This window comes from Bos mutus, chromosome 2 (genome assembly GCF_027580195.1).
Source record: "Bos mutus isolate GX-2022 chromosome 2, NWIPB_WYAK_1.1, whole genome shotgun sequence".
Taxonomy (NCBI): Eukaryota; Metazoa; Chordata; class Mammalia; order Artiodactyla; family Bovidae; genus Bos; species Bos mutus.
In genome coordinates this window covers 113457580-113471082 of record NC_091618.1, presented here as the reverse complement: position 1 = coordinate 113471082, position 13503 = coordinate 113457580, and the positions used below count along the sequence as shown (strand labels likewise).

Below are 13503 nucleotides of genomic sequence, written 5' to 3'. Positions count from 1 at the left end.
TCTTGAGTGTATACTTAAGAGTGGAATTTCTAGGTTGTATGTGACTGTGTATTTAAGTATTTGAGGAACTGCCAAACTATTTTCGAAGCGAGCATGTAAGTCTGTATTCCTATCAGCAACGTATGTAGGGTCTACTTTCTTCACATTCTCACCAATGCTTGTTGTTACCTTTATTAAGCATTTTTAAAATTAAGGTATAGTTGATGGCAACCCACTCCAGTACTTTTGCCTGGAAAATTCCGTGGATGGAGGATCCTGGTAGGATACAGTCCATGAGATTGCAGAGTCAGACACGACTGAGTGACTTCACTTGATTTACAATATTAATTTAAGCGTGTAACATAGTGATTCAAAATTTCGTAGATTATATTTAATTTACAGTTATTATAAAATATTGGCTCTATCCCTTGTGCTGAATACTGTATCCTTATGGCTTATTTATGCATAGTAGTTTGTGTATATCTTACTCCCCTGCCCTTGTCTTGCTGCTACCCCCTTTCCCTATCCCCACTGATAACCACTGTTTTGTTCTCTGTATCTTCATTTCAGTTTCATTTCACTTCAGATATTTATACAATTGTTCTGTCTGATAGTTTTCATATTTTTTTGCATTCCTCATTATCTTCATCTGTGAGTTTGTTTCTTTTTTGTTACATTCACTGGTTTGTTTTGTTTTCTAGACTCCATATATAAATGATAACATAGTATTTAGTATTTATCTTTTCTCTGCCTGACTTATCCCTTTATCTGTTGGTGGACACAGTGTGCTTCCATATCTTGGCTGTTGTAAATAATGGTGCTTTGAACATTGAGGTGCATGTATCTTTTTGAATTAGTGTTTTTGTTTTCTTTGGGTATGTACCCAAGGAGTGGAATTGCTGGATCATATGGTAGTTACAGTTTTTTTTTTTTTAAATACTTTATTTATTTATTTGGCTGTGTCAGGTCTTAGTTGCCGCCTGTGGGATTTTCATTGTGGCATTCGAGATCTTTCATTGTGGTGCACAGACTCTCTGGCTGTGGTGCGCTGGCTGCTGAGTACACAGGCTCAACAGTTGCAGCACGTGGACTTCGTTACTCTGTGGCATGTGGGATCATAGTTCCCCAGCCAGGGATCAAACCCAGGTCCCCTGCTTTACAAGGCAGATTCTTAACCACTGGACCACCAGGAAGGTCCCTGGTTTTAGTTTTTTGAGGAACCTCCATACTGTTTTCCACAGTAGTTACACCTCCCACCAACAGTGTACAAGGGTTCTTTTTTCTTCATATCTTAGTTTCAGCATTTGTTATTTGTGGTATCATTGATTGTTACCATCTTTTTGATTATAGCCAAACCATGAAGTGGCATCTCATTGTGGTTTTGAATTGCATTTCCTTGATTCCTATTAATGTTGAGCATCTTTTCATGTGCTTATTATGCCTTCATTTTGGAAAGATTTTTGTTGGCAATTCTAGGAACAGTTTTTCTTTCAGCACATTGAAGTTATCTTCCATTTTCTTCAGCTTTCTAATGAGAAGTCTATTGTCATTATCATCATGGTTTTTCTGTACATAATGTGTTTTGTCCCCCTATAGTTTTCTTTAAAATTTTCTTTTTATGTACTAGTTTTCAGAAATTTGATTTTCATATGCATTGTTATGGTTTTTCTTATGCCTCTTTTGCTTGGGATATGTTGAGATTTTTAGGTTTGTGAGTTTATGATTTTCATTAAATTTATAAAATATTTGGCTAGTATTTCTTCATATGCTTTTCCCTCCCCTTCTCCCTGTTTCCTTTCTTCTCCTTCTGTGATTCTTATTATATGTGAGTTAATCCTCTAATTAGTATTCTGCTGAAGCTGTGGTTATTTTTTTGTCCAGTTTCCCCCTCTGTGCTTCACTTGATGGTTTCTGTTGCTCTGTCTTCATGCTCACTGATCTTTTCTGCAGTGTCTATTGTGCAGTTAGTTACATCCAGTGGCTATCATTTCAGTTTCATTTTTTTAGATATTATATTTTTTATACCATAGTCCTGCCTGGGTAGTTTTTAATTTAATTCCTCATTGTCTTCATATTTACCTTTATATCCTTTAGAAAAATTTAAAAATTTCTATAACATTTATCTTAAGGTCCTCATCTGCTAATACCATCATCTCTATCATTACTGGGTTTGTTTACGTTTGTTGACTTTTATCCTGATTTTGATGTTTTATTTTCCTGCTTCTTTGCATTCCTCTTACTTTTTATTGGATTCTAGATGCTGGATTTTATGTTGCTTGCTGAAAGTTGTAGTAGTCCTTTAATGAGTGTTGGACTTTGTTCTCACATTTGGTTTTTGATTTTTTTGAGACTTTTTCTTATATTTTCTTAAGATAGGTTCATAATATTTTTTTGCTGTGGTGCTACTTTAGCTCTTATACTAAGATGTGGCTTTGAGGACTCTACCCAAGTTCCCTTGCATCTCTGTCTGTTCCAGCTGGTAGGGATGTGAACTATTCTAAGCTCTGTGTGAACCTGAGAATTGTTCACTGTGCTGCACTTGGGTATTTTTTCCCCTGGCCCGTGGACACTGACCTTACTCATGTACAGTGTTACTCAGCCTTATTCTTGAAGATACCTTCTGCTGATGTCCAGAGCCCTCTCTGTGCAGCTGCTTCCTTTTAGTACACTGTCCTATAAATTCTAGCTGCTTTGGGCTTCTCAAAACTCTCATCTCAGTCTCTTTAACTTGGCACGACTGCCAGGTTCCTTTGGTTCCCCCTTCCTGTGCTGTGGCTTTGAAACCACCTTTAGGCAGTAAGCTAGGGCAGTTTCAGAGCTTAGTTCATTTGTAGTTCTTGCAGAGAACACTTCCTGTGTGGTATATTGTCCACTGTTTGAAAACTGTTATTTCATATGTTTTGTCTGATTTGCTAGTTGATTGTGGCAGGAGAGCAGTTCTATAAATAGAAGGGGAAGCAAAATTCCCCAATTTAAATGATCTTAACTCTTATTATTTCTGTCAGTATTCCAGGGTACCTGCTCGTCTGTGGAAATTTGAGACTGGGAATTATTTGCTTTCTTTTTTAATATGTTTAGAATAATCTTTTGGACAACAGATCTACTCTCCTACTCACTTTTTCCTGTTATCAACAGTAATTGTATGCCTTAAAAGTACTTCCTAATCTACTTTCTTTTAAGTCTTTTAATTTTCATAGGTTCTTTTTCAGAATTCTGGTCATTGTTGCTGTATCATCACATAATTCAGATAGATTTTTTTCTTATTTATTTACTAGTAACTACAGACTTTATTTGGATTTCACCAGTTTTCCCACTAATGTCCTTTTTCTTTTCCAGTATAGATCTTTTAAAGGTCACAAAAATTTTCATTTACTTTTGAAAAGTGCCAATCAGGTATTTTGTATAATGACCCTCAATTCCATTTTAATGTTTTGTCATGCTGTAATCTTTTTCTTTGTTCATTTCTCTGTCAGTAAACATTAGGGTTCCTTCCACCTTTTGGTTATTGTGAATAATGCTGCAGTGAACATGAGTCTGTAAATATCACTTTGCTGCTGCTGCTGCTAAGTCGCTTCAGTTGTGTCCGACTCTGTGTGACCCCATAGATGGCAGCCCACCAGGCTCCCCCGTCCCTGGGATTCTCCAGGCAAGAACACTGGAGTGGGTTGCCATTGCCTTCTCCAATGCATGAAAGTGAAAAGTGAAAGTGAAGTCGCTCAGTCTATTTGTGACCCCATGGACTGCAGCCCACCAAGCTCCTCCGTCCATGGGATTTTCTAGGCAAGAGTACTGGAGTGGGGTGCCATTGCCTTCTCCCAAATATCACTGTAGATCCTGCTTATAATTATTCAGGGTAAATACCCTGAAGTGAAGTTGTTGGGTCACATGGTAATTTTATTTTTATTTTTTTGAGGAATCTGCATACTGGTGTCCATAGCGGTTGTGCCATTTTACATTCTACCAGGACTGTGCCAGTTTCTCTATATCTTGGCCAACACTTACTGTTTTCTTTGGCTGCACTGGGGCTTTGTTGTACTCGTGGGCCTTCTCCAGTTGCAGCGAGCTGAGGCTGCTCTTGAGTTGCTGTGCGTGGGCTTCTCATTGTGGTAGCTTCTCTTGTGGCACGGAAGGGGCTCTCGGGCGCCTGGGCATCAGTGGTGTGGCGTGTGGCCTTAGTTGCCCACGGCATGTGGAGTCTTCTTCCAGAGGTCAAGCTTGTGTCCCCTGCGCTGACAGGTGGATGCCTAACCAGTGGACTGCCGGGGAAGTCTTATTTTCCGTTTTTTTTTGATAGTGACCATTCAGCTGGGTGTGAGGTGATGCCTCATTGTGGTTTTGATTTGCATTTTCTTGATGATAGGTGATGTTGAGCATCTTTTCACATGTTTCTTGGCCATTTGTTTATCTTCTTTTGGAGAAATGTCTATTGAGGTCCTTTGCTTTGATGTAGTCTCATTTTTTTTTTTTCCTAATTTTGTTTTTGTTGCCTGTCCTTTTGGTGTCATATCTCAGAAATAATTGCCAAATGCAATGTCACAAAGCTTCTTCTGTACATTTCCTTCTGTAAGTTTCATAGTTTTAGGCTTTAGGTCTATAATCCATTTTGAGTTAATTTTTATATATAGTGTAAGGTAAGGGTCTTCATTCCTTTGCATATGGCTGTCCAGTTTCCTCAGCATCATTTATCGAAGAGACTGTCTTTTCCCATTCTAGATACCCTTGTTTAAAGATTATTTGACTGTATATGGAAGGCTGTATATCTGGGCTCTCTATTCTGTTCCTCTAGTGTATGTGTCTGTCTTTATGCCAGCTCCACACTATTTGGATTGCTATAGTTTTATATTTTGATACCAGGAATCATGCTATAGACTTTTGGGAAGAACACTATGGAGGTGAAGTGCTTTTCTCTTTGTGTATATCGAGGGCCATTTGTAATAGCCCTCAGTGATTTATTACTGGTGATATTTTACTAACCATGTGTACACTCGCTGGTATTTATTTATGTCATTTTTATTTCTGTATCTAGTAGGTAGTTACTTTTTAACAGTTTAGTTATATCTTTTATAACTTCATATAAATTAATATAAATTGTATTATATTTATATAATATACATTATATATTATATTTATATACTTAATATAAATTAATATAAATCTTAATATAAATTAAAAACATTCAAAAAAAAAAACATTTTACGTTTTCCATGTTTTTGAATGTGTATTTTATAAATAGTTAATTCAGAATAATGGCGGAGTTTACATTGGTATCCTAACTTCCCTATACATAATATAATTTTGCATAAGATTTTAGATTAAACATATTCAGTCAGATTTACCTATTACAATAAAATATATAGCTTCAGAAATAAAATAGATTTTAAATGGAGGAAGCATACATTAAGTCTAGCTACTCTTTCTTATGAGAAAAGAAATAATATTTCATTTCATTGCTGAAGTAATGTTTATGTAAACCTCTTCTTGCATTAGAGAGAGATCCCTACAATTTTGAATCTTTCCTATACCTTCAGGCTTCAATAATAACCTTAAGGGATCTGAATGTGTGTGTGTGTGTGTGCATGTGTGCGTGTATAAAATCCTCATTTCACCAAAAAGTCTTATAGGCTTTACCACTCCAATTTAAGCCAAAACTTTAAAATTCTTTGCTTTTGCAAGGCTTTTCTTTAGTAGATTTGAATTGATCAAAATGTCTTAGCTTGCCACCAAAGCCTGTACTAATAATCCTTAGAAAATTTTTTTTTCTTTTTTTGTACTTACAAAGCTATTGGAAAATATAGATGACTTGGGCTTTGTGAAATTTAAAATCCTGGCCAAGAGGAGGTGACCTGTGAAAATGGAGCTGTCTTCCAAGTTTAGTTGATGCATGTAAGAATTCTTTTGGCCTAAGAGATATGGGGACTTTCTTTTCTACGTTGTTGTTATATAATATGTTTTAATTTTAAGTTTATTTCTTTATTATGAAACATATTTTTGTCCAGGTAGGCAGTCAAAATGCAATAGTTATTAATACCAATAAATTTGAAAATAACTCCATGAACTCCCTATGGCCTTTTTATGTTGCAGTTACTGAACCTGTGGTAATAGCAACAAGCAGTTTTTTATCTACAGTATCCAGAAATACAGCTGCATTTTTTTTGTCCCCCAAGAAAGGCACAAATGTCTTATAAGTAGATTAATTAATATGTTTAAATTTGGTTAAAATATTTCTATTGTACCATTATTTTGCTATTATTTTTATTGCAGGTATACAGTATTCCAGTTACCTTTTATTTATTTTTTACTTTTCGGCTGCACCACACAGCTTGCAGGATCTTAGTTCTCTGCCCTGGGATCTTAGTTCACATGCCCTCAGCAGTGAAAGTGCAGAATTTAACTACAGGACTGCCAGGGAATTCCCTTTAATTACTTTTTTGATAAATATGAACTTGTAGATTATTCTAGTAACCTATACCAAATCTGGAAAGAGGCCTGGTAGTGCATGCCTTTAAATTCTCAGCTGAGTCTGTTATTACAGGCAAGCAGATTTGACCAGTGATGCTCTAAGTAACCAGTAATGATTTAAATGGCTGTTTTGGGAAACTTCTCTACTTTAATCTAAAATATTTAATTTGAATGGGATATAAGAGCTGTATTTTAAAGACTGATGGACAGGTACAAGTTAATATATCATTGCCAAATTGTACTTCTCACCAGTAGTATTTCGATGAGTCTCCCATGTTGCCTTTTGTTCACTACTATTTTAAAAGGGTCTCAGAGGTTAAAAAAAAAAAAGTGGTTCTCTGGTTTAAAAGTTCAATCATATGAACTAACTGTAACAAGTATAAACTGCTGAGTATAGGGTTAGATCTCATCTAATAGACATTTTTACCTTAAAGAAGTGTTTGGAAAAGAGAGAATAGTAATACAAGTTGGCATTCTCTGAGTGTGTGTTATTTATTATTAATAGCTTTTTTCTTGATTAAAGTTGTACTTTGGGAAAAATTCGCATTTTTACCTTCATAATCCACAGATCACAGTTCTAGACTACCAGTAATCCTTATGCATTAACAAGTAGAAGGGAGTCTGAGCTCCAAACTTTTATTTCCTACGAGGCAGTTAGCATCTGTTTCCCAATTCAGAATGCTTGGGAAGTAATTGACCTAACTAAATACATACGTCTCTACATTTATGCCAGAGGAAATCATACTAGATACAGGTGAGATGATACTGGTGTTTCAGCAACTTGATGAATGAAATATATAGGCTTTGTAGTATGATGTGAAACTAGTTATTTATAACAAAGATTCTTTGGGGAAATGTTTTTCACATTCTAAGTAGACTGAGATAGGAGCATAACTTAATTGTAAATCATGAGCTGCACTGTTGTAAATTTAATTCATTTCTGTTAGTAAGAATGTATCCTCCTCTTTCCCCAGATTGTTTTTATAACCCTCATGGATTTTATTTGAGCATTGAAATGACAGTAGGATAAATTTTTCTGTGCTAGCCTAAAAATTGGTTGAAATTGTTTTTATTCCTTTTAGGAAATCTACCTTCTTCAATGTACTAACCAATAGTCAAGCTTCAGCAGAAAACTTCCCATTCTGCACTATTGATCCGAATGAGAGCAGAGTACCTGTGCCTGATGAAAGATTTGACTTTCTTTGCCAGTACCACAAACCAGCAAGGTAAGAAAAATCTTTATGCCATTGTTCATGTGGTAGCCCTGTATAGATTAAGTACACATACATTAGTGATGTATTTAAAATCATGTGTTTTAATTTTTTTTCAAAATTAATTCGGAATTGTTATTTTGTGAGTGCTCAGTCACTCAGTGGTGTCTGACTCTTTGCAACCCCATGAACTGTAGCCCCCCAGGCTCCTCTGTCCATGGGATTCTCCAGGCAAGAACACGAGTTGGTTGCCATTATTTGGGGTGATTATTAAAGTAATGTAGAGCCTGGAGAAGGGTAAGGAAGGATACATCCGTTGTTAACATTGCAGTTATTTTTTTCTGGGGAGTGTGAAGTAAAGGGAGTAATTAGTCTGTATTATGTGATTCCACTCATGTAAATGTATACACGTATGTGTGTATTCATAGGAAAATGTATGAAGTGAAGATCACAAACTAATCCATGGTTATCTCTAAGGAATGTAATTTTTAGAATGGAATTTCATTTTTTATTTCTTGTGTTTCTCTATGTTGTTTAAAGTTTTTATAACAAACATGTTATTAGGCTGGTGCAACAGTAATTGCGGTTTCAGACCCTGAATTTTAAATAATTATAATTAGGTTCAGACATATCTTTATTAATCAAAATAGGAACCATTACAGTCAACACATTTTTGCCAATGAGAAATAAGTTTGTTTATTCCTGTAGCATAAAAATCTGTGCTTTGGGATTCAGCGAACTTGTGAAAAGCGTTTTCTGCGTCCTGCTGGTTGTGGAAGCATTTTCCTTGCAAAAAGTTGCCGAGATGGCTTGAAGCAGTGGTAGTTGGTTGACAAGAGGTCAGGTGAATGGGACAGATGAGGCCAACCTTGTAGAACAATTTGTTCAACTTTTGAAGCATTGGTTGTTCGACGTTCAGTGGGGCATTGTCATGCAGAATTGGGCCCATTCACTTGATCAATGCCTGCTGCAGGCATTGCAGTTTTCTGTGCATCTCGTTGATTTGCTGAGCATACCTCTCAGGTGTAATGGTTTTGCTGAGATTCAGAAAGCTGTAGTGGATCAGGCTGGCAGCAGACCACCAAACAGTGACCATGACCCTTTTCTTGGTTCAAGTTTGGCTTTAGGAAGTGCTTTGGAGCTTCTTCTTGGTCCAGCCACTGAGCTGGTCATTGCTGGTTGTTGTATAAAATCCGCTTTTCGTTGCTTGTCACAGCCTGATAGAGAAATGGTTCATTGTTGTTGTGTAGGATGAGAGAAGATGACGCTTTAGAACGATGATGTTTTTGATTTTCGGACAGTTCTCAAAGCACCCACTTGTCAAGCTTTTGCACCTTTCTAGTTTGCTTCAAACGCTGAATGACTGTAGAATGGTTGATGTTGAGTTCTTCAGCACCTTCTTGTGTAGTTGTAAGAAGATCAACTTCGATGATTGCTCTCAATTGGCTGTTGTCACCTTCCGATGGCTGGCCACTGTGCTCCTCATCTTCAAGGCTCTCGTCTCCTTTGCAGAACTTCTTATACCACCACTGCACTGTACATTCGTTAGCAGTTTCTGGTCCAAATGCATTGTTGATGTGAGTTGTCTCTGCTGCTTTATGGCCCATTTTGAACCTGAGTAAGAAAAACGCTTGGATTTGTTTTTTGTCTCACATCATTTCTATAGTCTAAAATACATATAAAATAAACAGCAAGTAACAATTCATTAGCAAAAATCATAAAGCAAGAATTGCACATTAAAATGATGTATAGCATAACCACATTTATTTAAGAATGTATTCCAATATCAATTGCAATTCCAACGCAAAACTACAGTTACTTTTGCACAAACCTAAATAGTATATTTTTAATTAGAAAAAAAATAATATAGGTTTATTGTAGGAAATTCACAGCATGGAAATGTATAAAGAGAGGAGTAAAAATCACGTATACTTCTGTCTTGATATAATAAATCTAAGTACTTTGGAGGTAGAAACTTCCATACTTTTGATATTTTTTTACTTGGGGTATTATTAATATTTTTCTAGAGTAAAAATACAGATTTAAATGATTTTTAATACAATACTTATGCTTCATACTACGTTATATGAACGTGTGTACAGTTTATTTGCTCTTTCCCTACTATTGAGATTTTGTGTGCATTTAGTTTTTCGCTCTTTTGAACGTGGTGATAAATCCCAAGATTTCATCTCCAGTCCTGAACTCTGTTGAACTCCAGACATGTATCTTAACTGCCTCTTTGACACTGACACTTAGATGACTAAGCAAGTGCCTCTGACCTGACATGTCCAAAATGAGCTTCTTGGTTTCACCCTGCCTGTGTCAATATTGTGCTTCCTCAAGACTTTTATAATTCAGTAAATACCCCTATTATTTCTCTAGTTGCTTAAGTTAAAGCCCAAGATTTATTCTGGATTCTTTTCTTTCCTCACCCCTACATCCAATCTGTCAGAAATTCCTGAGTTCTAACTATAAAATATATACCAAATTCATTTTCTTCTCTTACTTTCATCCTCTAGTTTTAGTATCTGTTCATTTTTGACAAATTAATTATTACTGTGATGATTGTCACATGATGATTTTGTAATTTCATCATTTATTTTTCATTTATTAGATGGCATTCTGCTATAAGAAGAGCTTTCTTGTTTTCATTTATTCATTCATGTATTTATTCCTATCACTGTTACTCACTTTGTTATAATCTATTATAATCATTGGACGTAGCTCAAATTATATCCCTCAGATTGACTCCTCAAGCTGACTTCTGTATCCTTTTTAAAAACATTTTATTTTTAAATGATTTCAATTTTATATATAAGCTAAAAAATTATATGTAGAATGCTTGTATGGTTTCACTCAAATTTCTCTGAACTCTTGAAAGTAAGTTGCAGACATAATGCCACACTGCACTTTAATTCTTCAGTTTTTATTTGCTAAATATAGACACTCTCCAGCATTGCCAGAGTAAACCATTATAATCAGGACATTGACAATGATCTAAATTTCATATGATCTAAAAACATAGTCTTAAAAATCACTGGTGCGTGTATAAAAAGTCCTTGAATAAGGGCTCAAGTTTTTGTTTTTTGATATATGGTATTAATGGTTTAAACCTTTATCATGGCTTTAAATCAAGAATCAGAATTAAACTCATTCCCATTAGAAAACTGAATCTCAGAACTATAGATTTACCTGTCTTGTTTCCTCATAAAAGGAAATGGAAATCTAAGAAGGTAAAATGATTTGTCCAAGGTCACACAGATAGTTAATGTCAACCAGCACTAGAGCTGAAGGCTTCTTTAAATTCAGGGCCTTTCCACTCATATCTGTGCTACTGTACTTTATATTTATCATATGGGCGATAGTTTTAGGTATAAGACATTATGTAGATGAATTTGGTTGCACTTAACGTACTGATTTGAAAATTCATTTATTGAGATAGCAACAGGTAGCTGGTATTTTAGTGTTGGTGTCAGCACTTGAGTTGTGTCAATGAGGACCTGGGTTTGTCCCCCTCTCCATTTTACTTTCTTCCTCAGCTGGATCCTAAGATTGCCTTCCCTTTTATTCACAGGATGCCTCTCCAGTCTTGGAATTGTATACTTTGTCGTCCATGTTCAGAGTGAGGAAAGAGGGGTTTGCTTCTAGAAGCTCTGTCAGAGCACTGATGAGCTTCTATTTAAGAATGCTCTTACCTTCTCTGGCAAACCTCTCCTTAAGTCTTTCTAGGCAAGTGGGGCAAAGCGGAGGTCCTGGAGTCATTGGTTGTGCCTAGGGATGAGATTAAACTGCTTATTTAGGTCCAAGTACATGCCCCATCTAGAATTAAGTATAGAGCCAGCTTCTCCAAAGCTCTGGGCAACACTGGCGAGGGATGGCTGGCCAAGTGACAGTCAGTATAGTCCCCAGGGGAAGGGCAGAGGACACCACTGGTGAGGCAACCGCAGTATCCACCAAAAGCTGAACCATATCTCATGTATGTTTTCTGTGGATTTGCTGATAAGAGCTATCAGCTATTTCTATTTGTATAAAAAAAAACTTATGGAACAGTTATTTTTAAAATACTCATTTTCCATGTAGATAATAGAGAAGTATTTTATGGAACTTTATGTTGTGTTTTATCATGTAGTAAAATTGACGTTCTGAAAAGTGAATATTCTGAAAATTGACAAAGGATACATATGTAGGCCATACACCTTTGTCATATGACGTTGAGCTTTATTTACTCATGCTTTAATCTCCCTTTTTACATGGCTGACTGGTTTTGTTAACTTGTTTTCTAGTTTGTGTTAACTGTTACTTGACCTTGTCTCATTCTGTTGCAGTTGTTAACAACTAGGTTGTTACTATTCTGTTAATTGGTTCACATCATTACATGCACTTCGGGGCTGTAAAACCCATATGGCGATTAAATGCAAGAGGGAGAGCACATCCGTATACCTATGGCTGATTCATTGATATTTAGCAGAAAACAACAAAAATCTGTAAAGCAATTATCCTTCAATTAAAATAAATTAATAAATAAAAATAAGAGGGATTAATAAAATCATTTATATTTAAATTAAAAAAATGCAAACCTAGATATCCTGTATCCCAGTTTCATTACTATTGAGCTGAATGATCCTGTGTGCAGATTTCTTAACTCCTCAAAGGCTCAATTTCTTCATCTGTAAAGTGGGTTTAATAAATAACATCCACCGTATAGAGTTGTTGAACTTTGAAATGATAATGCACATCACCAGTCCGTGTCACTTGGTCTGGTTCCTGGCACAGTCAGTTGTCCGTTAGCTCATTTTGTGATGGTCGCCTTGCCTTGTATCAGTGTGCTCTGAAACATTCCCCCTCTCTGCTTTTGTGTATGTGTGCACGTGCCCGTGGAGCAGTATAATAAAATTAATGATGTGAGTTTTCATTTTTAGAGACATAATAACAACATCTATTCTGTTTTAGAATGTTTTCTCTTCATTTTCCTAGTTAAGAAAGATTATTTCTTGCTTGCATTTTTTAATTCATTTGAGAGTCTAATAAACATTGTTCTAGAAAGTAAAAAATTAATTTATGTAATGTGTTTGGAAGAGCCATTTGGCTAATAAACAGGTTCTTAGTACTGTCTTCTACTAAAGTCATTTTTTGTTTTTCAGCAAAATTCCTGCTTTTCTAAATGTAGTGGATATTGCTGGCCTTGTGAAAGGAGCTCACAATGGGCAAGGCCTGGGGAATGCCTTTTTATCTCATATTAGTGCCTGTGATGGAATCTTTCATTTAACACGTAAGTACAGTTGTTTATTTAGTTGATTGATTCCATTATGATTCATATTTTCTTTCCATTGTGCAAATCAAATAATAAATAACTAATAAAATAAGATTTGCTTAGTTTCACAGGGTGAATCGTGGTTTGTGTGTTAATTGTGACTTAATGTGATTAGGTATCATCTCCACATGAAAAGGCTTATTCCACAGTATATGCTGTGTTGTTGTCAGTTTCTAATTGAATTTTATCCCATTTTGGATTAGACTCATTGAGAAGTGTTTCTATGCAGAAGTAATTTTGTTGATTATAAAAGGCATTTTGAAATTTTCTTAACTTGTGGAATTTTCCTTCATTTTTGCTTTCCATGTGTTGAGAAGACAGAATTGATAAAGGAGGGGATTCCATTATTCTAGAGGAGAGAAAAACATCCGGGTTATATATTAGAGATGAAAGGATTAAGGAGAAACTATAGATCAGCTAGTTGTTAATGAAGAGAGGGATATAAAGCAAAGAGAGAAAATAGGTGGAATTATGTGTTGGTTTGAGTTCTACAGAAGTGACCCACGAACATAGTAATCCTCTGAAAAAATAGAAAGTTTTAGG

The 13503-nt window shown here is 35.6% G+C and overlaps 1 protein-coding gene across 1 annotated transcript in view; it reads left to right on the top strand.

Moving 5' to 3' along the window:
- The window catches only part of OLA1 (Obg like ATPase 1), a 164029-nt gene that overhangs the window by 11754 nt on the left and 138772 nt on the right, over nt 1–13503 (top strand). The window contains exons 3-4 of the mRNA XM_070358567.1: nt 7521–7664; nt 12791–12918. Coding sequence (XP_070214668.1) covers nt 7521–7664; nt 12791–12918 — 272 coding nt within the window. The remainder of the gene's footprint in view (nt 1–7520; nt 7665–12790; nt 12919–13503) is intronic.